The sequence below is a fragment of the Ascaphus truei genome, unplaced genomic scaffold (genome assembly GCF_040206685.1).
Source record: "Ascaphus truei isolate aAscTru1 unplaced genomic scaffold, aAscTru1.hap1 HAP1_SCAFFOLD_1476, whole genome shotgun sequence".
NCBI classification, from domain to species: Eukaryota; Metazoa; Chordata; class Amphibia; order Anura; family Ascaphidae; genus Ascaphus; species Ascaphus truei.
This window is the reverse complement of record NW_027454362.1, coordinates 55,985-83,625: the sequence shown is the minus strand read 5'-3', so window position 1 is coordinate 83,625 and position 27,641 is coordinate 55,985. Positions and strand designations below refer to the sequence as shown.

The 27,641-nt window shown below is 53.6% G+C and overlaps 1 protein-coding gene across 2 annotated transcripts; it reads left to right on the top strand.

The window, feature by feature from the left end:
- The first annotated feature begins 232 nt into the window (after positions 1–232).
- On the top strand, positions 233–20,970 carry LOC142476191 (splicing factor U2AF 35 kDa subunit-like). Of its 2 annotated transcripts, none has more exons than XM_075581677.1 (7): positions 233–311; positions 414–463; positions 11,496–11,594; positions 11,834–11,967; positions 12,946–13,038; positions 14,343–14,378; positions 20,789–20,970. In XM_075581677.1, the coding sequence occupies exons 2-7, from the start codon at positions 434–436 to the stop codon at positions 20,940–20,942; spliced, it is 546 nt and encodes a 181-aa protein (XP_075437792.1). In that variant the 5' UTR covers positions 233–311; positions 414–433; the 3' UTR covers positions 20,943–20,970. The 2 variants fall into 2 exon arrangements, with proteins under 2 accessions (XP_075437792.1, XP_075437791.1); XM_075581676.1 differs by having other exon boundaries at positions 20,774–20,970.
- The last annotated feature ends 6,671 nt before the right edge of the window (positions 20,971–27,641 follow it).

The window sequence follows — 27,641 nt, the reverse complement described above, 5'->3', positions numbered from 1 at the left end:
CCCTTTCTGTCTCTCGCCGCCCCCCCCCTTTCTGTCTCTCGCCGCCCCCCCCCTTTCTGTCTCTCGCCGCCCCCCCTATCTCTCTCTCGCCAACCCCCCCCATCTATCTCTCGCCAACCCCCCCCATCTATCTCTCGCCAACCCCCCCATCTATCTCTCGCCAACCCCCCCATCTATCTCTCGCCAACCCGTGCCCCCCCCCCGGCGTCTCCTGGTAACGCTGCCACGTCCTCTTGTGTTTCAGACGATCGCGCTGCTGAACATTTACCGGAACCCGCAGAATTCCTCGCAGTCTGCCGATGGCTTGCGCTGTAAGTTTCCCGCTCCCGCCTCCGTGTCCTTTTCTGTGTGTGTTGCCCCCTGACCCGTCCTGTTTTCTCTCGCCCCCTGACCCGTCCTGTTTTCTGTCGCAGGTGCTGTGACCGATGTGGAAATGCAGGAACATTACGATGAGTTCTTTGAGGTAAGTGTGTCTGGTGGGTGTGTCTGGTGGGTGTGTCTGGTGGGTGTGTCTGGTGGGTGTGTCTGGTGGTGTGCCTGGTGGGTGTGCCTGGTGGGTGTGCCTGGTGGGTGTGCCTGGTGGGTGTGTCTGCGTGTATAGGGGGTGGGGTCCCTGTAATAGAGGGATAGGTACAGGACAGTTATAGGGGAGGGGTCCCTGTAATAGAGGGATAGGTACAGGACAGTTATAGGGGGAGGGGTCCCTGTAATAGAGGAGAGATAGGTACAGGACAGTTATAGGGGGAGGGGTCCCTGTAATAGAGGGGAGATAGGTACAGGACAGTTATAGGGGGAGGGGCCCCTGTAATAGAGGAGAGATAGGTACAGGACAGTATAGGGGGAGGTGTCCCTGTAATAGAGGAGGGATAGGTACAGGACAGTTAGGGGGAGGGTCCCTGTAATAGAGGAGAGATAGATACAGGACAGTTATAGGGGGAGGGGTCCCTGTAATAGAGGAGAGATAGGTACAGGACAGTTATAGGGGGAGGGTCCCTGTAATAGAGGAGAGATAGGTACAGGACAGTTATAGGGGGAGGGGTCCCTGTAATAGAGGAGAGATAGGTACAGGACAGTTATAGGGGGAGGGTCCCTGTAATAGAGGAGAGATAGGTACAGGACAGTTATAGGGGGAGGGTCCCTGTAATAGAGGAGAGATAGGTACAGGACAGTTATAGGGGGGGGTCCCTGTAATAGAGGAGGGATAGGTACAGGACAGTTATAGGGGAGGGTCCCTGTAATAGAGGAGAGATAGGTACAGGACAGTTATAGGGGGAGGGTCCCTGTAATAGAGGAGAGATAGGTACAGGACAGTTATAGGGGGGGGAGGGTCCCTGTAACAGAGGAGTGATAGGTACAGGACAGTTATAGGGGGAGGGGTCCCTGTAATAGAGGAGAGATAGGTACAGGACAGTTATAGGGGGAGGGTCCCTGTAATAGAGGAGAGATAGGTACAGGACAGTTATAGGGGGAGGGTCCCTGTAATAGAGGAGAGATAGGTACAGGACAGTTATAGGGGGAGGGTCCCTGTAATAGAGGAGAGATAGGTACAGGACAGTTATAGGGGGAGGGGTCCCTGTAATAGAGGAGGGATAGGTACAGGACAGTTATAGGGGGAGGGGTCCTGTAATAGAGGAGGGATAGGTACAGGACAGTTATAGGGGGAGGGGTCCCTGTAATAGAGGAGGGATAGGTACAGGACAGTTAGGGGAGGGTCCCTGTAATAGAGGAGAGATAGATACAGGACAGTTATAGGGGAGGGGTCCCTGTAATAGAGGAGGGATAGGTACAGGACAGTTATAGGGGAGGGGTCCCTGTAATAGAGGAGGGATAGGTACAGGGACAGTTATAGGGGGAGGGGTCCCTGTAATAGAGGAGAGATAGGTACAGGACAGTTATAGGGGGAGGGTCCCTGTAATAGAGGAGAGATAGGTACAGGACAGTTATAGGGGGAGGGTCCCTGTAATAGAGGAGAGATAGGTACAGGACAGTTATAGGGGGAGGGGTCCCTGTAATAGAGGAGGGATAGGTACAGGACAGTTATAGGGGGAGGGGTCCTGTAATAGAGGAGGGATAGGTACAGGACAGTTATAGGGGGAGGGGTCCTGTAATAGAGGAGGGATAGGTACAGGACAGTTATAGGGGGAGGGGTCCCTGTAATAGAGGAGGGATAGGTACAGGACAGTTATAGGGGGAGGGGTCCCTGTAATAGAGGAGAGATAGGTACAGGACAGTTATAGGGGGAGGGGTCCCTGTAATAGAGGAGAGATAGGTACAGGACAGTTATAGGGGGAGGGGTCCCTGTAATAGAGGAGAGATAGGTACAGGACAGTTATAGGGGGAGGGGTCCCTGTAATAGAGGAGAGATAGGTACAGGACAGTTATAGGGGGAGGGGTCCCTGTAATAGAGGAGGGATAGGTACAGGACAGTTATAGGGGGAGGGGTCCCTGTAATAGAGGAGGGATAGGTACAGGACAGTTATAGGGGGAGGGTCCCTGTAATAGAGGAGAGATAGGTACAGGACAGTTATAGGGGGAGGGGTCCCTGTAATAGAGGAGAGATAGGTACAGGACAGTTATAGGGGGAGGGGTCCCTGTAATAGAGGAGAGATAGATACAGGACAGTTATAGGGGGAGGGGTCCCTGTAATAGAGGAGGGATAGGTACAGGACAGTTATAGGGGGAGGGGTCCCTGTAATAGAGGAGGGATAGGTACAGGACAGTTATAGGGGGAGGGGTCCTGTAATAGAGGAGGGATAGGTACAGGACAGTTATAGGGGGAGGGGTCCCTGTAATAGTGGAGGGATAGGTACAGGACAGTTATAGGGGGGGGGGTCCCTGTAATAGAGGAGGGATAGGTACAGGACAGTTATAGGGGGAGGGGTCCCTGTAATAGAGGAGAGATAGGTACAGGACAGTTGTAGGGGGAGGGGTCCCTGTAATAGAGGAGAGATAGGTACAGGACAGTTATAGGGGAGGGGTCCTGTAATAGAGGAGAGATAGGTACAGGACAGTTATAGGGGGAGGGGTCCTGTAATAGAGGAGAGATAGGTACAGGACAGTTATAGGGGGAGGGGTCCCTGTAATAGAGGAGAGATAGGTACAGGACAGTTATAGGGGGAGGGGTCCCTGTAATAGAGGAGGGATAGGTACAGGACAGTTATAGGGGAGGGTCCCTGTAATAGAGGAGAGATAGGTACAGGACAGTTATAGGGGGAGGGGTCCCTGTAATAGAGGAGAGATAGGTACAGGACAGTTATAGGGGGAGGGGTCCCTGTAATAGAGGAGAGATAGGTACAGGACAGTTATAGGGGGAGGGGTCCCTGTAATAGAGGAGAGATAGGTACAGGACAGTTATAGGGGGAGGGGTCCCTGTAATAGAGGAGAGATAGGTACAGGACAGATATAGGGGGGGGGGGTCCCTGTAATAGAGGAGGGACAGGTACAGGACAGTTAATGGGGGGGGGGGGGTCTCTGTAATAGAGGAGAGATAGGTACAGGACAGTTATAGGGGGGGGGGGGTCTCTGTAATAGAGGAGAGATAGGTACAGGACAGTTATAGGGGGAGGGGTCCCTGTAATAGAGGAGGGATAGGTACAGGACAGTTATAGGGGGGAGGGTCCCTGTAATAGAGGAGGGATAGGTACAGGACAGTTATAGGGGGAGGGGTCCCTGTAATAGAGGAGAGATAGGTACAGGACAGATATAGGGGGGTGTCCCTGTAATAGAAGAGGGATAGGTACAGGACAGTTATAGGGGGAGGGTCCCTGTAATAGATGAGGGATAGGTACAGGACAGTTATAGGGGGAGGGGTCCCTGTAATAGTGGAGGGATAGGTACAGGACAGTTATAGGGGGAGGGTCCCTGTAATAGAGGAGAGATAGGTACAGGACAGTTATAGGGGGAGGGTCCCTGTAATAGAGGAGGGATAGGTACAGGACAGTTATAGGGGGAGGGTCCCTGTAATAGAGGAGGGATAGGTACAGGACAGTTATAGGGGGAGGGGTCCCTGTAATAGAGGAGAGATCGGTACAGGACAGATATAGGGGGGGGGGGGTCCCTGTAATAGAAGAGGGATAGGTACAGGACAGTTATAGGGGGAGGGGTCCCTGTAATAGAGGAGATAGGTACAGGACAGTTATAGGGGGAGGGTCCCTGTAATAGATGAGGGATAGGTACAGGACAGTTATAGGGGGGAGGGGTCCCTGTAATAGTGGAGGGATAGGTACAGGACAGTTATAGGGGGAGGGTCCCTGTATTAGAGGAGAGATAGGTACAGGACAGTTATAGGGGGAGGGTCCCTGTAATAGAGGGGTGATAGGTACAGGACAGTTATAGGGGGAGGGGTCCCTGTAATAGAGGAGAGATAGGTACAGGACAGTTATAGGGGGAGGGGTCCCTGTAATAGAGGGGAGATAGGTACAGGACAGTTATAGGGGGAGTGGTCCCTGTAATAGAGGAGGGATAGGTACAGGACAGTTATAGGGGGTGGGGTCCCTGTAATAGAGGAGGGATAGGTACAGGACAGTTATAGGGGGAGGGGTCCTGTAATAGAGGAGAGATAGGTACAGGACAGTTATAGGGGGAGGGGTCCCTGTAATAGAGGAGAGATAGGTACAGGACAGTTATAGGGGGAGGGTCCCTGTAATAGAGGAGGGATAGGTACAGGACAGTTATAGGGGGAGGGTCCCTGTAATAGAGGAGAGATAGGTACAGGACAGTTATAGGGGGAGGGGTCCCTGTAATAGAGGAGAGATAGGTACAGGACAGTTATAGGGGGAGGGGTCCCTGTAATAGAGGAGAGATAGGTACAGGACAGTTATAGGGGGAGGGGTCCCTGTAATAGAGGAGAGATAGGTACAGGACAGTTATAGGGGGAGGGGTCCCTGTAATAGAGGAGAGATAGGTACAGGACAGATATAGGGGGGGGGTCCCTGTAATAGAGGAGGGACAGGTACAGGACAGTTAATGGGGGGGGGGGGGTCTCTGTAATAGAGGAGAGATAGGTACAGGACAGTTATAGGGGGGGGGGGGTCTCTGTAATAGAGGAGAGATAGGTACAGGACAGTTATAGGGGGAGGGTCCCTGTAATAGAGGAGGGATAGGTACAGGACAGTTATAGGGGGAGGGTCCCTGTAATAGAGGAGGGATAGGTACAGGACAGTTATAGGGGGAGGGGTCCCTGTAATAGAGGAGAGATAGGTACAGGACAGATATAGGGGGGTGTCCCTGTAATAGAAGAGGGATAGGTACAGGACAGTTATAGGGGGAGGGTCCCTGTAATAGATGAGGGATAGGTACAGGACAGTTATAGGGGGAGGGGTCCCTGTAATAGTGGAGGGATAGGTACAGGACAGTTATAGGGGGAGGGTCCCTGTAATAGAGGAGAGATAGGTACAGGACAGTTATAGGGGGAGGGTCCCTGTAATAGAGGAGGGATAGGTACAGGACAGTTATAGGGGGAGGGTCCCTGTAATAGAGGAGGGATAGGTACAGGACAGTTATAGGGGGAGGGGTCCCTGTAATAGAGGAGAGATCGGTACAGGACAGATATAGGGGGGGGGGGGGTCCCTGTAATAGAAGAGGGATAGGTACAGGACAGTTATAGGGGGAGGGGTCCCTGTAATAGAGGAGATAGGTACAGGACAGTTATAGGGGGAGGGTCCCTGTAATAGATGAGGGATAGGTACAGGACAGTTATAGGGGGAGGGGTCCCTGTAATAGTGGAGGGATAGGTACAGGACAGTTATAGGGGGAGGGTCCCTGTAATAGAGGAGAGATAGGTACAGGACAGTTATAGGGGGAGGGTCCCTGTAATAGAGGGGTGATAGGTACAGGACAGTTATAGGGGGAGGGGTCCCTGTAATAGAGGAGAGATAGGTACAGGACAGTTATAGGGGGAGGGGTCCCTGTAATAGAGGGGAGATAGGTACAGGACAGTTATAGGGGGAGTGGTCCCTGTAATAGAGGAGGGATAGGTACAGGACAGTTATAGGGGGTGGGGTCCCTGTAATAGAGGAGGGATAGGTACAGGACAGTTATAGGGGGAGGGGTCCTGTAATAGAGGAGAGATAGGTACAGGACAGTTATAGGGGGAGGGGTCCCTGTAATAGAGGAGAGATAGGTACAGGACAGTTATAGGGGGAGGGTCCCTGTAATAGAGGAGGGATAGGTACAGGACAGTTATAGGGGGAGGGTCCCTGTAATAGAGGAGAGATAGGTACAGGACAGTTATAGGGGGAGGGGTCCCTGTAATAGAGGAGAGATAGGTACAGGACAGTTATAGGGGGAGGGGTCCCTGTAATAGAGGAGAGATAGGTATAGGACAGTTATAGGGGGAGGGTCCCTGTAATAGAGGAGGGATAGGTACAGGACAGTTATAAGGGGAGGGGTCCCTGTAATAGAGGAGAGATAGGTACAGGACAGTTATAGGGGGAGGGGTCCCTGTAATAGAGGAGAGATAGGTACAGGACAGATATGGGGGGGGGGGTCCCTGTAATAGAGGAGGGATAGGTACAGGACAGTTATAGGGGGGGGTCTCTGTAATAGAGGAGAGATAGGTACAGGACAGTTATAGGGGGGGGGGGGTCTCTGTAATAGAGGAGAGATAGGTACAGGACAGATATAGGGGGGGGGTCCCTGTAATAGAGGAGGGATAGGTACAGGACAGTTATAGGGGGGGGGGTCTCTGTAATAGAGGAGAGATAGGTACAGGACAGTTATAGGGGGAGGGTCCCTGTAATAGAGGAGGGATAGGTACAGGACAGTTATAGGGGGAGGGTCCCTGTAATAGAGGAGGGATAGGTACAGGACAGTTATAGGGGGAGGGGTCCCTGTAATAGAGGAGAGATAGGTACAGGACAGATATAGGGGGGTGTCCCTGTAATAGAGGAGGGATAGGTACAGGACAGTTATAGGGGGAGGGTCCCTGTAATAGATGAGGGATAGGTACAGGACAGTTATAGGGGGAGGGGTCCCTGTAATAGAGGAGGGATAGGTACAGGACAGTTATAGGGGGAGGGTCCCTGTAATAGAGGAGAGATAGGTACAGGACAGTTATAGGGGGAGGGTCCCTGTAATAGAGGAGGGATAGGTACAGGACAGTTATAGGGGGAGGGTCCCTGTAATAGAGGAGGGATAGGTACAGGACAGTTATAGGGGGAGGGGTCCCTGTAATAGAGGAGAGATCGGTACAGGACAGATATAGGGGGGGGGGGGGGGTCCCTGTAATAGAAGAGGGATAGGTACAGGACAGTTATAGGGGGAGGGTCCCTGTAATAGATGAGGGATAGGTACAGGACAGTTATAGGGGGAGGGGTCCCTGTAATAGTGGAGGGATAGGTACAGGACAGTTATAGGGGGAGGGTCCCTGTAATAGAGGGGTGATAGGTACAGGACAGTTATAGGGGGAGGGGTCCCTGTAATAGAGGAGAGATAGGTACAGGACAGTTATAGGGGGAGGGGTCCCTGTAATAGAGGGGAGATAGGTACAGGACAGTTATAGGGGGAGGGGTCCCTGTAATAGAGGAGGGATAAGTACAGGACAGTTATAGGGGGTGGGGTCCCTGTAATAGAGGAGAGATAGGTACAGGACAGTTATAGGGGGAGGGGTCCTGTAATAGAGGGGTGATAGGTACAGGACAGTTATAGGGGGAGGGGTCCTGTAATAGAGGAGAGATAGGTACAGGACAGTTATAGGGGGAGGGGTCCCTGTAATAGAGGGGTGATAGGTACAGGACAGTTATAGGGGGAGGGGTCCCTGTAACAGAGGAGTGATAGGTACAGGACAGTTATAGGGGGAAGGGTCCCTATAATAGTGGGGTGATAGGTACAGGACAGTGTGAGGATATGGGACGGGTGTTGGGTACAGGACACGTATATGGGGCGGGTGTTGGGTACAGGACAGGTATATGGGGCGGGTGTTGGGTACAGGACAGGTATATGGGGCGGGTGTTGGGTACGGGACAGGTATATGGGGCGGGTGTTGGGTACAGGACAGGTATATGGGGCGGGTGTTGGGTACGGGACGGGTATATGGGGCTGGTGTTGGGTACAGGACGGGTATATGGGGCGGGTGTTGGGGACAGGACGGGTATATGGGGCGGGTGTTGGGTACGGGACAGCTATATGGGGCTGGTGTTGGGTACAGGACGGGTATATGGGGCGGGTGTTGGGTACGGGACGGGTATATGGGGCGGGTGTTGGGTACAGGACAGGTATATGGGGCGGGTGTTGGGCTCGGGACGGGTATATGGGGCGGGTGTTGGGTACAGGACGGGTATATGGGGCGGGTGTTGGGTACGGGACGGGTATATGGGGCTGGTGTTGGGTACAGGACAGGTATATGGGGCGGGTGTTGGGTACAGGACAGGTATATGGGGCGGGTGTTGGGTTCGGGACGTTTATATGGGGCGGGTGTTGGGTACAGGACAGGTATATGGGGCGGGTGTTGGGTACAGGACGGGTATATGGGGCGGGTGTTGGGTTCGGGACGGGTATATGGGGCGGGTGTTGGGTATATGGGGCGGGTGTTGGGTACGGGACGGGTATATGGGGCGGGTGTTGGGTACAGGACGGGTATATGGGGCGGGTGTTGGGGACGGGTATATGGGGCGGGTGTTGGGTACGGGACAGGTATATGGGCGGGTGTTGGGTACGGGATGAGTATATTGGGGCGGGTGTTGGGTATATGGGGCGGGTGTTGGGTACAGGACGGGTATATGGGGCGGGTGTTGGGTACAGGACGGGTATATGGGGCGGGTGTTGGGTATATGGGGCGGGTGTTGGGTACGGGACGGGTATATGGGGCGGGTGTTGGGTACAGGACGGGTATATGGGGCGGGTGTTGGGTACGGGACGGGTATATGGGGCGGGTGTTGGGTATATGGGGCGGGTGTTGGGTACAGGACGGGTATATGGGGCGGGTGTTGGGTACGGGACGGGTATATGGGGCGGGTGTTGGGTACGGGACAGGTATATGGGCGGGTGTTGGGTACGGGATGGGTATATGGGGCGGGTGTTGGGTATATGGGGCGGGTGTTGGGTACAGGACGGGTATATGGGGCGGGTGTTGGGTACAGGACGGGTATATGGGGCGGGTGTTGGGTTCGGGACGGGTATATGGGGCGGGTGTTGGGTATATGGGGCGGGTGTTGGGTACGGGACGGGTATATGGGGCGGGTGTTGGGTACAGGACGGGTATATGGGGCGGGTGTTGGGTACGGGACGGGTATATGGGGCGGGTGTTGGGTACGGGACAGGTATATGGGCGGGTGTTGGGTATATGGGGCGGGTGTTGGGTACAGGACGGGTATATGGGGTGGGTGCTGGGTACAGGACGGGTATATGGGGCGGGTGTTGGGTTCGGGACGGGTATATGGGGCGGGTGTTGGGTATAGGGGGCGGGTGTTGGGTACGGGACGGGTATATGGGGCGGGTGTTGGGTACGGGACGGGTATATTGAGCTGGTGTTGGGTACGGGACAGGTATATGGGGCGGGTGTTGGGTACAGGACAGGTATATGGGCAGGTGTTGGGTACAGGACGGGTATATGGGGCGGGTGTTGGGTATGGGACGGGTATATGGGGCGGGTGTTGGGTACAGGATGGGTATATGGGGCGGGTGTTGGGTACGGGACAGGTATATGGGGCGGGTGTTTGGTACAGGACAGGTATATGGGGCGGGTGTTGGGTACGGGACAGGTATATGGGGCGGGTGTTGGGTACGGGACAGGTATATTGGGCGGGTGTTGGGTACGGGACAGGTATATGGGGCGGGTGTTGGGTACAGGACAGGTATATGGGCGGGTGTTGGGTACGGGACAGGTATATGGGCGGTTGTTGTGTATATGGGGCGGGTGTTGGGTACGGGACAGGTATATGGGGCGGGTGTTGTGTATATGGGGCGGGTGTTGGGTACGGGACAGGTATATGGGGCGGGTGTTGGGTACGGGACAGGTATATGGGCGGGTGTTGGGTACGGGACAGGTATATGGGCGGTTGTTGTGTATATGGGGCGGGTGTTGGGTACGGGACAGGTATATGGGGTGGGTGTTGGGTACGGGACGGGTATATGGGGCGGGTGTTGGGTACGGGACAGGTATATGGGCGGGTGTTGGGTACGGGACAGGTATATGGGCGGGTGTTGGGTACGGGACAGGTATATGGGCGGTTGTTGGGTATATGGGGCGGGTGTTGGGTACAGGACAGGTATATGGGGCGGGTGTTGGGTACGGGACAGGTATATGGGCGGTTGTTGGGTATATTGGGCGGGTGTTGGGTACGGGACAGGTATATGGGGCGGGTGTTGGGTACAGGACAGGTATATGGGCGGTTGTTGGGTATATTGGGCGGGTGTTGGGTACAGGATGGGTATATGGGGCGGGTGTTGGGTACGGGACAGGTATATGGGGCGGGTGTTGGGTACAGGACAGGTATATGGGGCGGGTGTTGGGTACGGGACAGGTATATGGGGCGGGTGTTGGGTACGGGACAGGTATATGGGGCGGGTGTTCGGTACGGGACAGGTATATGGGGCGGGTGTTGGGTACGGGACAGGTATATGGGGCGGGTGTTGGGTACGGGACAGGTATATGGGGCGGGTGTTGGGTACGGGACAGGTATATTGGGCGGGTGTTGGGTACGGGACAGGTATATGGGGCGGGTGTTGGGTACAGGACAGGTATATGGGCGGGTGTTGGGTACGGGATGGGTATATGGGGCGGGTGTTGGGTACGGGACAGGTATATGGGGCGGGTGTTGGGTACAGGACAGGTATATGGGGCGGGTGTTGGGTACGGGACAGGTATATGGGGCGGGTGTTGGGTACGGGACAGGTATATTGGGCGGGTGTTGGGTACGGGACAGGTATATGGGGCGGGTGTTGGGTACAGGACAGGTATATGGGCGGGTGTTGGGTACGGGACAGGTATATGGGCGGTTGTTGTGTATATGGGGCGGGTGTTGGGTACGGGACAGGTATATGGGGCGGGTGTTGTGTATATGGGGCGGGTGTTGGGTACGGGACAGGTATATGGGGCGGGTGTTGGGTACGGGACAGGTATATGGGCGGGTGTTGGGTACGGGACAGGTATATGGGCGGTTGTTGTGTATATGGGGCGGGTGTTGGGTACGGGACAGGTATATGGGGCGGGTGTTGGGTACGGGACGGGTATATGGGGCGGGTGTTGGGTACGGGACAGGTATATGGGCGGGTGTTGGGTACGGGACAGGTATATGGGCGGGTGTTGGGTACGGGACATGTATATGGGCGGTTGTTGGGTATATGGGGCGGGTGTTGGGTACAGGACAGGTATATGGGGCGGGTGTTGGGTACGGGACAGGTATATGGGCGGTTGTTGGGTATATTGGGCGGGTGTTGGGTACGGGACAGGTATATGGGGCGGGTGTTGGGTACAGGACAGGTATATGGGCGGTTGTTGGGTATATTGGGCGGGTGTTGGGTATCTCTGTCTCACCGTTCTTCGCTGCGTCCTGCAGGAAGTCTTCACGGAGATGGAGGAGAAATACGGGGAGGTGGAGGAGATGAACGTCTGTGATAATTTGGGGGATCACCTGGTGGGGAACGTGTACGTAAAGGTGAGTTGGGAGTGAGGTGGGAGCCCCCGTGCCGTGTGCCCCCCCGTGCCGTGTGCCCCCCCGTGCCGTGTGCCCCCCCGTGCCGTGTGCCCCCCCGTGCCGTGTGCCCCCCCGTGCCGTGTGCCCCCCCGTGCCGTGTGCCCCCCCCCGCCGTGTGCCCCCCCGTGCCGTGTGCCCCCCCGTGCCGTGTGCCCCCCCGTGCTCTGAGCGTGCACTCTGACCTTTCCTCTAACCCGCAGTTCCGTCGGGAGGAGGACGCGGAGAAGGCGGTTATCGATCTGAATAACCGCTGGTTTAACGGGCAGCCCATCCACGCAGAGCTCTCCCCGGTAACTGACTTCCGGGAGGCATGCTGCCGCCAGTACGAGATGGGGTGAGTTCCCCGCAGCACTACCCCACGCCCCCCCCTCTGTGCCTCTCCGCTGGCGCGCCCCCCCCCCCCCCCCCCTGTGCTCCTTTGCTGGCGCCCCCCCCCCCCCTCTCTACCCCCGACCTCTGTGCCCCTCCGTTTGCGCCCCCCACCTTCTGTGCACCTCCGTTGGCGGGCGCTCGACCTCTGTGCCCCTCCACTTGCGCCCCCCCCTCTGTGCCCCTCGCTGGCGCGTACCCCTCCACTTGCGTACCCCCCTTCTGTGCCCCTCCGCTGGCGCATGCCCCTCCTCCCTGTTCCCCTTTACTAGCGTGTACCCTCCCCTGTGCCCCTCCGCTGGCACGCGCCCCCCACCCCCGTGCTTCCCGCTGACGCACGCCCCCTCTCTGTGCCCCTCCGCTGGTGCGCCCTCTGTCTCTGTGCCCCTCCGCTGGCGCCCGCCCCTTCTCTGGCGCGCCCCCGTCTCTGTGCCTCTCCGCTGGCGCCCGCCCCTTCTCTGGCGCGCCCCCCATCTCTGTGCCTCTCCGCTGGCGCCCGCTCCTTCTCTGGCGCGCCCCCCGTCTCTGTGCCTCTCCGCTGGCGTGCCCCCCTCTCTCTGTGCCCCTCCGCTGGCACGCGCCCCCCACCCCCGTGCTTCCCGCTGACGCACGCCCCCTCTCTGTGCCCCTCCGCTGGTGCGCCCTCCGTCTCTGTGCCCCTCCGCTGGCGCCCGCCCCTTCTCTGGCGCGCCCCCCGTCTCTGTGCCTCTCCGCTGGCGCCCGCCCCTTCTCTGGCGCGCCCCCCGTCTCTGTGCCTCTCCGCTGGCGCCCGCTCCTTCTCTGGCGCGCCCCCCGTCTCTGTGCCTCTCCGCTGGCGTGCCCCCCTCTCTCTGTGCCCCTCCGCTGGCGCGCCCCCCCCCCCCTCTCTGTGCCCCCCCGCTGGCGCGCGCTCCCCCCTCTGTGGCTCTCCTTTGACGCCCCCAACCCTCTGTACCCCCTGCAGGGAGTGCACACGCGGGGGCTTCTGTAACTTCATGCATCTGAAGCCGATCTCTCGGGAGCTGCGCAGGGAATTATACGGCAGGCGCAGGAAGAAGTGAGTATTGTGACGGGAGACGCGCTTAACACATTTATATTTCATGGATCCTGATTGAGCAGAACAGGTTGAGCAAAATAAACTGAGATTTATTTCCTTGATAGGCAAACACACGACAACTGCAGAATACACTTAATAATTACACTTACGGGTAGAGGAACAGGAGATAATGTCCAGAAATTTGCAAAGCACCAGAAGATTGTCTTTTAAAATGTAGTCCTTTTGCAAGGGCACAAATTGCCAGCCCCAATCCTTCTGTGAATGTGCAAAGTCTTTTCTGGTCCGTTGGGGTTAATCGAATAACCCCCAGCAATCAGTGTCCTAACGCAGAGTTTTGTCCTTGGTTCCGATGTAATAAGACTCTTTGCGTTCCAGGAATGTGCTGCTGCTCTTCTCTGCTCACATGATAGAATGAAAAACAAAAAACAATGGGGATAGCCTGGGGGGGATGTATATATGATTTGGAAGCCTATTGCCAACATACCCACCCAATCCCCCTTGTGGGAAAGTAATCATTCCCCAATCACCTTCTTGCCCACAGTTTGGAGAGTGGGCACTAGGGATTTCCTGTTCACACAGAGCATGTGCGACAACGCCACCTTGGCTACTTAGCATAGGTGCACTCCCCTCTCTACCTGGCCCCTCTCAGGCTGGGAGGGGGGAGCTCAGGGTGTGAGCTAGCACAAATGGTCACCAGGATGTCCTATTTAGTATCCATCTGGCCAATTCACACCCCCCTTACTCTGGGTCTTTTGATATGCAACTTCCAGAGAGACTTACAGCTGTGGGCCTAGCAGGCTAGCTTTGAAGCTTGCATAGGCAAGTGACCCAGCTCGTAGGTGTCAAAACATTTGGTTCTGGTATGCAAAACATTTGTTCCTTAATGCATTACAAAGGCAGGCAGAAACAATAGCATCCTGCCTGTACATTTTAACTGCAACAGAAAGGCACTTCATCAAAAATATATGTTTCCCTTATGACAAAGTTATATTTTTACTATGTGTGTTCTTGGGGGGTTACACTGAGGCTGCACACCAAAAATCAGGGTGCTGGCTCACTCCGTTCCTAAATTAGCAGTCTTAAAAGGGGAACAGCATATAATATTAACCCCTTCATCCCCAATACGAAATAGGGGTAACCAGCCGAGCCCACTGCCTTTATTAATGCGCTGATTACCCCCCATTTTCGCCACAAGTATCCGGGGGTGGGGGACGTGTTTGGGGGTCACTACTTTATTGACTTTTGGTGGCGGGCCTCTTTCCCCGTGTTTCCCGCTTATTAATGGCTGTTTTTCCTCCTCACAGGGACAGGCCGCAGCAGGGGAGAGTAGAAATTAACAAGTGAGTATTTCTCTGACTCCCCCCAAACCCCTGTACTCGCCCCCTTGTTCTCCGGCAGTTTGGGCCCCTGGCCTGTACTTGGTACACTGTTGGCCCCTCGTTCTCCGGCAGCTTGGGCCCCTGGCCTGTACTTGGTACACTGTTGGCCCCCTCGTTCTCCGGCAGCTTGGGCCCCTGGTCTGTACTTGGTACACTGTTGACCACGTCCCCTCGTTCTCCGTCAGTTTGGGCCCCTGGTCTGTACTTGGTACACTGTTGACCACGTCCCCTCGTTCTCCGTCAGTTTGGGCCCCTGGTCTGTACTTGGTACACTGTTGACCACGTCCCCTCGTTCTCCGTCAGTTTGGGCCCCTGGTCTGTACTTGGTACACTGTTGGCCCCGTCCCCTCGTTCTCCGTCAGTTTGGGCCCCTGGTTTGTACTTGGTACACTGTTGGCCCCGTCCCCTTGTTCTCCGGCAGCTTGGGCCCCTGGCCTGTACTTGGTACACTGTTGACCACGTCCCCTTGTTCTCCGGCAGCTTGGGCCCCTGGCCTGTACTTGGTACACTGTTGGCCCCTGTCACGGTATCCCAGGACTTTAACACCATTTATATTTAAGGGATCAGTCACAGAGCAAAACACAATAATGAAATAAAATGAGGTTTATTCGGATAAGACCTCGGAAACACAGAAATACACAATACAGAGAATATCCACTTACTGGGGTGTGGGGGTAAAACTAAGCTTTCCTAGGTGCAAGGCGCCTGCTTCAGCACAGTCTGACCTTGTTCACTCCACGTCACTGGAATACGCCTGGAACAGGTAACTTCACTCCTCAGAACCAGTCCTCAGCTGGGCTAGGAGACCCTGGCATTGCAATGCCGCTGGGAAGCCTCACCGGCGCGTCACTGGACCAGAACCAAGACAATCTACAAGTCTCAAAAGACTGAGAGAGAGAGAGCTCTGCTCTGCAGCAGCCCCTTTTAGAGACCACTTTGTCTATTTGTTTTAACATGAACAGAGCCTTTCAGCCACTCAGAGCGTGGGAGTATTCTCAGCAGCCAATCAGAGCAGGGCTCATCTGGCTGATGTCAGAGGTAGGGGGCGTGTGGAACCGGTTCGGGACGCCCCGTGAGCGGGACATATGTTCTGGCCAATAGGAAAAGCACGGACGATCACCAGAACCAGTACTCCGCCCTGCCCCGTCCACTTAGCACCCGACACCTCTCACCATCCCGTCTCCTCCTCCATCTATGGACTCTATGCAGACTAGCTGGCACCTTCACCATATGCCTGGGCTGTCTGTATAGAGCCTTATAGTAAACGCAGAACACAATATAAAGTACACTTCATTACAGAAGTATACTATGAATTAAACGGCTACCAGCAACTGTAGCCCCCAACTCCTGCAACCAAAATAATTGTATTTCCACCCAAATATCCCCCCTAAAACTGACAAAGAAATGTCACAGATCTAGGGCTAAGGGAACATGAAATAGGAAAAACAGGGTCATTTTATTCTCCAGCTTGTATCATCCCGGGTCCCCGGCTTATGGGGGTACCAGGGACCCCACGGGTTCAGGGGTAACCAGCGGGCTTAACCTTTATTAGCCTGGTTACCCCCTCCCGTCACAGCCTCCGCCCCCTCGTTCTCCTGCAGTTGGCGCCCTGTTGCTCCCCTCCTCCTGCAGTTGGCGCCCTGTTGCTCCCCTCCTGCAGTTGGCGCCCTGTTGCTCCCTCTTCCTGCAGTTGGCGCCCTGTTGCTCCCTCCTCCTGCAGTTGGCGCCCTGTTGCTCCCTCCTCCTGCAGTTGGCGCCCTGTTGCTCCCTCCTCCTGCAGTTGGCGCCCTGTTGCTCCCCTCCTCCTGCAGTTGGCGCCCTGTTGCTCCCTCCTCCTGCAGTTGGCGCCCTGTTGCTCCCCTCCTGCAGTTGGCGCCCTGTTGCTCCCTCCTCCAGCAGTTGGCGCCCTGTTGCTCCCCTCCTCCAGCAGTTGGCGCCCTGTTGCTCCCCTCCTCCTGCAGTTGGCGCCCTGTTGCTCCCCTCCTCCTGCAGTTGGCGCCCTGTTGCTCCCCTCCTCATGCAGTTGGCGCCCTGTTGCTCCCCTCCTCCTGCAGTTGGCGCCCTGTTGCTCCCCTCCTGCAGTTGGCGCCCTGTTGCTCCCCTCCTCCTGCAGTTGGCGCCGTGTTGCTCCCCTCCTCCTGCAGTTGGCGCCGTGTTGCTCCCCTCCTCCTGCAGTTGGCGCCCTGTTGCTCCCCTCCTCCTGCAGTTGGCGCCGTGTTACTCCCTCCTCCTGCAGTTGGCGCCGTGTTGCTCCCCTCCTCCTGCAGTTGGCGCCCTGTTGCTCCCTCCTCCTGCAGTTGGCGCCCTGTTGCTCCCTCCTCCTGCAGTTGGCGCCCCGTTGCTCCCTCCTCCTGCAGTTGGCGCCCCGTTGCTCCCCTCCTCCTGCAGTTGGCGCCCCTTTGCTCCCCTCCTCCTGCAGTTGGCGCCCTGTTGCTCCCTCCTCCTGCAGTTGGCGCCGTGTTGCTCCCCTCCTCCTGCAGTTGGCGCCCTGTTGCTCCCCTCCTCCTGCAGTTGGCGCCCTGTTGCTCCCCTCCTCCTGCAGTTGGCGCCCTGTTGCTCCCTTCCTCCAGCAGTTGGCGCCCTGTTGCTCCCCTCCTCCTGCAGTTGGCGCCCTGTTGCTCCCCTCCTCCTGCAGTTGGCGCCCTGTTGCTCCCCTCCTCCTGCAGTTGGCGCCCTGTTGCTCCCCTCCTCCTGCAGTTGGCGCCCTGTTGCTCCCCTCCTCCAGCAGTTGGCGCCCTGTTGCTCCCCTCCTCCTGCAGTTGGCGCCCTGTTGCTCCCCTCCTCCTGCAGTTGGCGCCCTGTTGCTCCCCACTGTCACGTAGGCAAAACAAGACAGTGAAATAAACCTCATTTTATTCGGATGAAGACCTCGGAAACACAGAAATGCAGAATACAGAGAATATTCACACTTACTGGGGTCTGGGGGTTGAAAACTAGGCTTTCCTAGTTGCAGGGCGCCTGCTTCAGCACAGGCTTACCTTGTCCGCTCCACGACACTGGACTAAACCTGGAACAGTAACCTTACTCCTCAGAACCAGTCCTCGGCTTTGGCTCGGAGACCCTGGCAGCTCCTATGTTTTAACATGGACTCAGAGCGTGGGAACCTTTCCCACCAGCCAATCAGAACAGGGCTCATCTGGCTGTCGGGTAAAGGGGTGGGGGGGGGGGGACAGCCCATATCTTACTCATTGCCATCTACGGGGGGAGACTCCACAGAGTGAGAGATCCAAAGGGGCTTTGTGCCTGTTCCTCTGCCTGTTCCTCTGCCCCTCCTTGCTACCAAATGTCCCGACACCTCATCCATCCTGGGTCTCTTTTGAGCCATCATGTCTCCTATGCAAATGCTCAGGCTGACCGCATGGATTTTTATACATACACTATAACCCTCTAGGAGCCATACTTTAATAAAGTATACTTTGGGGAACCTTATATACGGGAGGGAAATTAGTTGGGGATATCTGGGCTCGAAAACCAGGAGTCTGGGGGACACAGTGCGGCCCCAATGTAATTCACTATGCGAACCCATAAATAGTGCCTGCACGCCGGGGAGAATCGGGGGACCACCAGTAGCAGGGCCCCCCAACTCCTGCAAACAAAAGGAATACATTTTCGCCCAAATATCACACCTAAAACTTATACTCCCAAAATCTGGAGTTTCTACGACACAGGGAACCCCAAACGCCCCTAAACAGGTCAGGTTTTTCTATACTTTACAGGGGATTTCCATAGCCCATCCCGTCCTTATGTACAGATGGGTACCCACAAACCTGTACTTTCTGTGGGGAACCATACTGGTACCTGGGGTACCCCCTAAACCAGGGACCCCTTTTCTGAGGCTATTAAACATTTCATTTGGCTCAGTTTCCTTCCTGGGCTGTGCTGAAGTAGGGTACCCTAGTGGTGAGTCGTTGTCACGGGAGACCAAGCTTTTTAACACTTTACCATCTGGATCTTTTGAATAAAGCATGAAATAAAATACATTTTATTTATTTACATAAAGAACACACACAGCTTGAATTACAAAAATATCACGAATAACACACTTGCTGGGATGGGCAAAACGAAATAAAAATGTCCACGGAACGAAATCCACAGAAATTAAGTCTCTAGGCATCATTCCCAAATGCGGGGTGATGCGCAAAAAGAGCCGTGTAACCATCCTTGGCTAGTGGCGTGGCCTGCAACCAGTCTTTCGTTCCCCCAATGCAGGATTAGTTTGCAAATCCTTAGTCCTTACGAATACTGGAGGCTGGATACAAATCTTTAGTTGCGAGGAAATAGTCTCTGTACCGCTCGCTGCAGCTTAGATGAATCAGATGGAACTTCTTACAAGATGGAACTCTTAGATGGAACTGATATCTGATTGGCTGCACGAATCTTTATAGACACACAAAGCCTATCCTTCTACTGTGCAGCCAACCACTGCGTGGGAATGACTAATCTCACCTATGGGCACGATCTGCCAGTACTTCAGGTAACCTGGCAGAGGCTTCACTGTATGCTGGGAGCATGTGCCAACTTCGCACTTCAGCCACTTAGCATACCTAGCCACACTTACTTCCCAGGACAAACTGTTCACCTCTCCCCCTCCCCTTACAATGTCAGTCCCAGACAGTGGAACCGCATCACATGGGAGCTCAGAAGTCTAAATTATGCATGGCTTCCTCCCGGAGGTTTCCTGTTAAGCATTTCAAAGCCCAGTATTACACACCCTAAGTGTCATCTCCTGTTCTGGACTGAATGAAGGAGAATCCCCTTCTGTCTATAATGTCAACACAAATAAACTAGTGTAGCTTTAATGCATCCATTTTTTATAATGCATTTGCCCACTTTGACTCAGGGGAACCCTGTTACCTGACTTATACAACTGATACATAGCATTACTCTCGCCCCCATATCCCTGGGGGGAGAGACACACAGGCATTTTTAATACATTTGCAGTATCACCACCCTTGCTGGGTTGCAGAGCTGACATTCTACATTTTAACTTAAAACCCCTATAACTCCACCTTATCCCTGGTGAGAGATGTACTGAAACCCACACTGGGGTTTGGGCATATTTCGAGAACCTTTAATGTAATTCAGTTCCCTGCCCGGTTTTACTGTCCTGGTTGGTGCTGAAGCAGGGGGATGTGGTGGTGAGCTGCAAACTGCGTTCTAGGGAGGATTTTGTCCGGTGGTCTGTGTTACTCATGTCTTCAGTAATCTGGGGGGATTCCTGAATACATGTTTCGGGGTAACCCGCAACAGTGGTCCCCTTCTACCCAAATACACCCTGACAACATTTTACCGTTAAATCACCCCTGAAACTCACGCCCTGCCCATCTCCGCTGGCTGGCACTCCTGGAACAGGAAAACCACACATACACCTTTATTATACCAACAGTTATACAGGCATACCCCGCATTAACGTACGCAATGGGACCGGAGCATGTATGTAAAGCGAAAATGTACTTAAAGTGAAGCACTACCTTTTCCCCACTTATCGATGCATATTCTGTACTGTAATCATTATATACGTGCATAACTGATGTAAATAACACATGTGTAATAGGCTCTATAGTCTCCCCGCTTGTGCACAGCTTGGGTACAGGTAGGGAGCTGGTATTGCTGTTCAGGAAGTGCTGACAGGCACATGCGTGAGCTGCCGTTTGCCTATAGAGCGAGATGTACCCCACCCACCCCACCCCACCCAGCTGGGCATAATGCTTTAATTGGTGGCCTGGGGACCCCTTCACCGTCAGTCGTGGTTACGTTTTTAAGGGAAGATATTGCCGGGGCAATGTGTATACATGTATCCGAAAATCATGCCTGATTGTCGGATACATTTAAGGGGGAACTGGTAACTCTGGTCCCTGATATGCACATTCTGCCCCCACTTTCTCCGCAAAATCCCCCACATACCTCAGGCACCAGGAATCCCTGTGTGATTGCCGCCCGGAAAGGGGAAACACAGAAATACTTCTAATACATTTGGGCAGGGGATTGCTGCCCAAGTACACATGTTTCTGACTATAGGGGTTCCCGAATAATCACCCCTGCTCCCAAAGTCACTTCCCTGCAGCCATCTCCTGGGGGAATCACAACCCTGCGTGGCATTCCTGTCCCACACGCTGCAGGGGACCGTATAGGGGAACATGGTTACAGAAAATACAGGGTTTTACTTTACTGGACCCAAGAGCTAACCCTCTGGACCCATTACCCACGGTCTCGGGAGGCAACCGGCAGGGCCTCGCCTTTATTAATGAAGGCCGGCTACCTCTGACCGTCACACCCTCTCCCTCCTCCCCTCCTGTAGGCGTCCGACCACGCTCTGGAATTGATGGGGTTAAGCTCTGCTCTTCACTCTCACGCAGTCTCGTCTCTTCCAGGCATCGCTCTCGCTCCAGATCCCGCGAGCGCCGCTCGCGCTCCAGAGACCGCGGCCGAGGAGGCGGAGGGGGACAGGGAGGAGGACAAGGAGGGGGACCCCGAGACAGGGACCGCCGGAGGTCCAGAGACCGAGAGAGGTCGGGCCGCTTCTGATCCGGCGTTTTTATTCCATGTCCTGGGAATGGGGGGGGGGGCTGCGCTCAGCGGTCTGGGGTGGGGGGGGTTCTTTTTCATTGTATTTTTGTTTTTTAAGCCGGGCTTCTGAATAAACATTTGTAGTGATCCAGTAATGAGTGTCGCTCTCTGTGTAATGTGTGAGGCTGGAGGTTGCGCTCTCTGTGTAATGTGTGAGGCTGGAGGTCGCTCTCTCTGTGTAATGTGTGAGACTGGAGGTCTCTCTGTGTAATGTGTGAGACTGGAGGTCTCTCTGTGTGTAATGTGTGAGAATGGAGGTCTCTGTGTAATGTGTGCGCCTGGAGGTCGCTCTCTCTGTAATGTGTGAGACTGGAGGTCGCTCTCTGTGTAATGTGTGAGACTGGAGGTCCCTCTGTGTAATGTGTGAGCCTGGAGGTCTCTCTCTGTGTAATGTGTGAGACTGGAGGTCTCTTTGTGTAATGTGTGAGCCTGGAGGTCTCTCTGTGTAATGTGTGAGACTGGAGGTCGCTCTCTCTGTGTAATGTGTGAGACTGGAGGTCGCTCTCTCTGTGTAATGTGTGAGGCTGGAGGTCTCTCTCTGTAATGTTTGAGACTGGAGGTCTCTCTCTGTGTAATCTGTGAGACTGGAGGTCGCTCTCTCTGTAATGTGTGAGACTGGAGGTCGCTGTAGAGGGAGAAAGGGGGTGGCCCGGGATTAAAGGGGTTACACCCCATTTGGCCATCCCCTGACCTCACCCGGGAGTCAAAGGGTTAACTGGGGTAGGACCCAGAACAGTGATTTAACCCCTGTAATGACATGTACATGTGTATTCCCCTGTTCCCCTGTTCCATTGTAATGTCTGGTTTACTCAGTGTCTGCATCACACACACACTAGAATCCATCCGGGAGCACAAGGGTTAATAGTCCTTTTAATGATTATAGCTCTTTGTGAAGTTTTCCCGCCTTTTCAGGCACCATTTTGCAGGTCCCCATTGGCCGCCATTAGGGCTCCATGCATTCTAATGGAGAATCTTGTTGTTTTAGTCCTGTTTCCTGTAAAGACCAGCAGGTGGCGTCCGAGAGGGAGAGCGGCGGTTTCCCATTGGAAGTCGATGGGCTCATTGACTTCAATGGAGGTTCCTCGAGGTAACGTTCGAAGAACAAGTTGGCTGCCATCCAGACCGCAAACCGGATACATTTTCAATAAGAGAGCTTTGATCACTTACAAGTCAAGGTCAACGTCAAGTGGCGTGGGAATAAACAGTTCTAGGGCCCCTAGGAATAAAATTATTTTTGTTCCTAGGCGTCCCCCCACTCGACCACAACTGGGTCCCCAAATCCTGGACCCCCGATAATGGTCGAACCGAGAAGAACGGGTCGCACCATAGGCTTTGCCGGCGGCGGCAGAAACGGCTCAGAAAAATGACTAAGGGCCTCATGCAGAGAGCAGCGCTATGCAGAATTGGAGAGGGGGAAAAATTTTACCTTTTTTGGAGAGTTTTTATCTCCATATGCAGAAAGGGCAGAAAACTGCCTTTCTGCATATGGAGAGTTTCAACCAGCGCTATAAGCGCTGTTGAAACTACTGGGGAAAAAATCGGGGGTTTTTTTTTTTTCCCTCTCCACCGGCCGCGGAGCGCCAGCTGCTTGGTGGAGAGGGAAAATGTTGAAAATCGCGCCATTTTTTTGGCGCGAACAGCCACTAGATGGCGATCGCGGCTCTCTGCATACGGCAGAGAAAAAAACTGGAGAGATTTTAAACTCTCCAGGCGCGCGGCGAATTTGAAGGGAAAAAAAAAATGGCGCTTTTTTTGAAACTTGCCGGTTTCTGCCTTTCTGAAGGCAGAATCCGCCAATTAATGCCGCTTTCACTTTTTGCGCTGCTCTCTGCATGAGGCCCTAAGTGTGAAATGCTGTATTTTGGTACTCCATATCTCCGGTTCTGGAGGGCCATGCGGATCAAGGTTTGGGGTGTCTGCAGTCACTGCTCCGGCATCACTGCAGAACCATCCTTGACCCTCCTGGACCAACCCGATGGAGTATGGACCCCCTTGAAAGTTCGGGACTTTTCCCATAGACTTCAATGGCGGAGAAACCCCATTGACCTCAATGGCGGCAATTTACCATTGAAAGCCTATGGCAGAGAAGCCCGTTGTATTCAATGGGGATTTAGTGAAACGCTGAGATTTCTTTTTAGCGGAGATTTTTGTATTAAAATGAAAAAATGATTTAATGTGCATTTGTGTAACTCCGGTTCCATAGGTCGTAGCAAGTCGCTTTTTGGACCATATGGTGTCCCAGTTCCGGCCATGAGAACTGGGAAGTTTGGTTCTGCTAGACCCAATAGAACCGGATATTTTAATACGTTTATGTTTTATGTTTAACACTGTGTCCCAAGGTATGGACAAAGACTCAGAGGAATTCCTTTGCATACCAGGATAGCAGATGGCCCTAGAGGCGCCCCAATGTCTAGGATTTAAGTATTGTTCAAAGGGTCTTGTCACCCTCCCTGATGATTTAAGGACGGAGGAGGCTCAAACCAGAGCAGTCTCCAAGTGTCCCAGTTATCACCTTCCAACAAAGGTTATCTTGCTAGAGATCCAGATGGGTAGACTGGCTGGCATTCCATTTGACTATGGGGGGCTACAGAAATGAGACCCCAGAGTCATACTGCGTATGTGCCAGCTAGCAGGGGGGCCTGTTCTAAAATGTGTTCCCCCATCAAAGATTGGCTGGAGATAATTGAAAACCAATCACAGGTACTTAAGGTTAAGGATAGAGGGACAAAAGGTTTATAAACTGCTGTTCCCCATATATCCTTTGTCTTCATTGAGTCTTCATTCGTCTTTGTTGGCTGATATGGTTACCTGATATCACCTGAATGATTACCTGATTGCTGAAGAGAAATGCTACATCTAACTTCTCATTCCCCAACCCCTAAGTAAGTGTACTTCTTGTCTGTTACTGTATTATTCGTGTGTTCACCTATCCTAAGGAATAAAATCACTTTATTATATCTAAGACTCGTTTCAGTTGAGACCCAGGGATAAATATATATCATCTGTTATATATATTTATGTGACCTTATACAGCCTGCCATAATCTCACCGTGACAGTCGCTCTCTCTGTGTAATGTGTGAGGCTGGAGGTCTCTCTCTGTGTAATGTGTGAGACTGGAGGTCTCTCTGTGTAATGTGTGAGCCTGGAGGTCTCTCTCTTTGTAATGTGTGAGCCTGGAGGTCGCTCTCTCTGTGTAATGTGTGAGCCTGGAGGTCGCTCTCTGTGTAATGTGTGAGACTGGAGGTCGCTCTCTGTGTAATGTGTGAGACTGGAGGTTTCTCTGTGTAATGTGTGAGGCTGGAGGTCTCTCTCTGTGTAATGTGTGAGCCTGGAGGTCGCTCTCTCTGTGTAATGTGTGAGCCTGGAGGTCGCTCTCTCTGTGTAATGTGTGAGCCTGGAGGTCTCTCTGTGTAATGTGTGAGACTGGAGGTCGCTCTCTCTCTGTAATGTGTGAGACTGGAGGTCTCTCTGTGTAATGTGTGAGACTGGAGGTCGCTCTCTGTGTAATGTGTGAGCCTGGAGGTCTCTCTGTGTAATGTGTGAGACTGGAGGTCTCTCTGTGTGTAATGTGTGAGACTGGAGGTCTCTCTGTGTGTAATGTGTGAGACTGGAGGTCTCTCTGTGTAATGTGTGAGACTGGTGGTCGCTCTCTGTGTAATGTGTGAGACTGGAGGTCTCTCTCTGTGTAATGTGTGAGCCTGGAGGTCTCTGTGTAATGTGTGAGACTGGAGGTCTCTCTGTGTAATGTGTGAGACTGGAGGTCTCTCTCTGTGTAATGTGTGAGACTGGAGGTCTCTCTCTCTTTGTAATGTGTGAGACTGGAGGTCTCTCTCTGTGTAATGTGTGAGACTGGAGGTCTCTCTCTCTGTGTAATGTGTGAGCCTGGAGGTCTCTCTGTGTAATGTGTGAGACTGGAGGTCTCACTCTGTGTAATGTGAGAGACTGGAGGTCTCTCTGTGTAATGTGAGAGACTGGAGGTCGCTCTCTCTGTGTAATGTGTGAGATTGGAGGTCTCTCTCTGTGTAATGTGTGAGACTGGAGGTCTCTCTCTGTGTAATGTGTGAGACTGGAGGTCTCTCTCTCTGTGTAATGTGTAAGACTGGAGGTCTCTCTGTGTAATGTGTGAGACTGGAGGTCTCTCTCTCTGTGTAATGTGTGAGACTGGAGGTCTCTCTCTGTGTAATGTGTGAGACTGGAGGTCTCTCTCTCTGTGTAATGTGTGAGACTGGAGGTCTCTCTCTCTGTGTAATGTGTGAGACTGGAGGTCTCTCTCTCTGTGTAATGTGTGAGACTGGAGGTCTCTCTGTGTAATGTGTGAGACTGGAGGTCTCTCTGTGTAATGTGTGAGACTGGAGGTCTCTCTGTGTAATGTGTGAGACTGGAGGTCTCTGTGTAATGTGTGAGACTGGAGGTCGCTCTCTCTGTGTAATGTGTGAGCCTGGAGGTCTCTCTGTGTAATGTGTGAGACTGGAGGTCTCTCTGTGTAATGTGTGAGACTGGAGGTCTCTCTGTTTAATGTGTGAGACTGGAGGTCTCTCTCTCTCTCTGTAATGTGTGAGCCTGGAGGTCGCTCTCTCTGTGTAATGTGTGAGCCTGGAGGTCGCTCTCTCTGTGTAATGTGTAAGACTGGAGGTCTCTCTGTGTAATGTGTGAGACTGGAGGTCGCTCTCTCTCTGTAATGTGTGAGACTGGAGGTCTCTCTGTGTAATGTGTGAGACTGGAGGTCGCTCTCTGTGTAATGTGTGAGCCTGGAGGTCTCTCTGTGTAATGTGTGAGACTGGAGGTCTCTCTGTGTGTAATGTGTGAGACTGGAGGTCTCTCTGTGTAATGTGTGAGACTGGTGGTCGCTCTCGGTGTAATGTGTGAGACTGGAGGTCTCTCTCTGTGTAATGTGTGAGCCTGGAGGTCTCTGTGTAATGTGTGAGCCTGGAGGTCTCTCTCTCTGTGTAATGTGTGAGACTGGAGGTCTCTCTCTGTGTAATGTGTGAGACTGGAGGTCTCTCTCTCTTTGTAATGTGTGAGACTGGAGGTCTCTCTCTCTGTGTAATGTGTGAGACTGGAGGTCTCTCTCTCTGTGTAATGTGTGAGCCTGGAGGTCTCTCTGTGTAATGTGTGAGACTGGAGGTCTCTCTCTGTGTAATGTGTGAGACTGGAGGTCTCTCTGTGTAATGTGAGAGACTGGAGGTCTCTCTCTGTGTAATGTGAGAGACTGGAGGTCGCTCTCTCTGTGTAATGTGTGAGACTGGAGGTCTCTCTCTGTGTAATGTGTGAGACTGGAGGTCTCTCTCTCTGTGTAATGTGTGAGACTGGAGGTCTCTCTGTGTAATGTGTGAGACTGGAGGTCTCTGTGTAATGTGTGAGACTGGAGATCTCTCTCTCTGTGTAATGTGTGAGACTGGAGGTCTCTCTCTCTGTGTAATGTGTGAGACTGGAGGTCTCTCTCTGTGTAATGTGTGAGACTGGAGGTCTCTCTCTCTGTGTAATGTGTGAGACTGGAGGTCTCTCTCTGTGTGTAATGTGTGAGGCTGGAGGTCTCTCTGTGTAATGTGTGAGACTGGAGGTCTCTCTGTGTAATGTGTGAGACTGGAGGTCTCTCTGTTTAATGTGTGAGACTGGAGGTCTCTCTCTCTCTCTGTAATGTGTGAGACTGGAGGTCTCTCTCTCTCTGTAATGTGTGAGACTGGAGGTCGCGCTCTGTGTAATGTGAGACTGGAGGTCTCTGTGTAATGTGTGAGGCTGGAGGTCTCTCTCTCTCTGTGTAATGTGTGAGACTGGAGGTCTCTCTGTGTAATGTGAGACTGGAGGTCTCTGTGTAATGTGTGAGGCTGGAGGTCACGCTCACTGTGTAATGTGTGAGACTGGAGGTCGCTCTCTGTGTAATGTGTGAGACTGGAGGTCTCTCTGTGTAATGTGTGAGCCTGGAGGTCTCTCTGTGTAATGTGTGAGACTGGAGGTCTCTGTGTAATGTGTGAGCCTGGAGGTCTCTCTGTGTAATGTGTGAGACTGGAGGTCTCTCTGTGTAATGTGTGAGACTGGAGGTCTCTCTGTGTAATGTGTGAGACTGGAGGTCTCTCTCTCTTTCTGTAATGTGTGAGACTGGAGGTCTCTCTCTCTCTGTAATGTGCGAGCCTGGAGGTCTCTCTCTGTGTAATGTGTGAGACTGGAGGTCTCTCTGTGTAATGTGTGGGACTGGAGGTCTCTCTCTCTCTGTAATGTGTGAGACTGGAGGTCTCTCTCTGTGTAATGTGTGAGGCTGGAGGTCTCTCTCTCTGTGTAATGTGTGAGACTGGAGGTCGCGCTCTGTGTAATGTGAGACTGGAGGTCTCTCTCTGTGTAATGTGTGAGCCTGGAGGTCTCTCTCTGTGTAATGTGTGAGCCTGGAGGTCTCTCTCTCTGTGTAATGTGTGAGACTGGAGGTCTCTCTGTGTAATGTGTGAGACTGGAGGTTTCTCTGTGTAATGTGTGAGACTGGAGGTCGCTCTCTGTGTAATGTGTGAGACTGGAGGTCTCTCTCTGTGTAATGTGTGAGGCTGGAGGTCTCTCTCTGTGTAATGTGTGAGGCTGGAGGTCTCTCTCTCTGTGTAATGTGTGAGCCTGGAGGTCTCTCTCTCTGTGTAATGTGTGAGACTGGAGGTTTCTCTGTGTAATGTGTGAGG

Excerpts from the sequence above, each read along its gene's own strand:
- LOC142476191 (XM_075581676.1), top strand. The coding sequence starts at position 434 with ATGCAGGAACATTACGATGAGTTCTTTGAG. Across the intron at positions 464-11,495 it reads ATTACGATGAGTTCTTTGAG|GAAGTCTTCACGGAGATGGA; the intron begins GTAAGTGTGTCT and ends TGCGTCCTGCAG. Across the intron at positions 14,379-20,773 it reads GGGAGAGTAGAAATTAACAA|TCTCGTCTCTTCCAGGCATC; the intron begins GTGAGTATTTCT and ends ACTCTCACGCAG.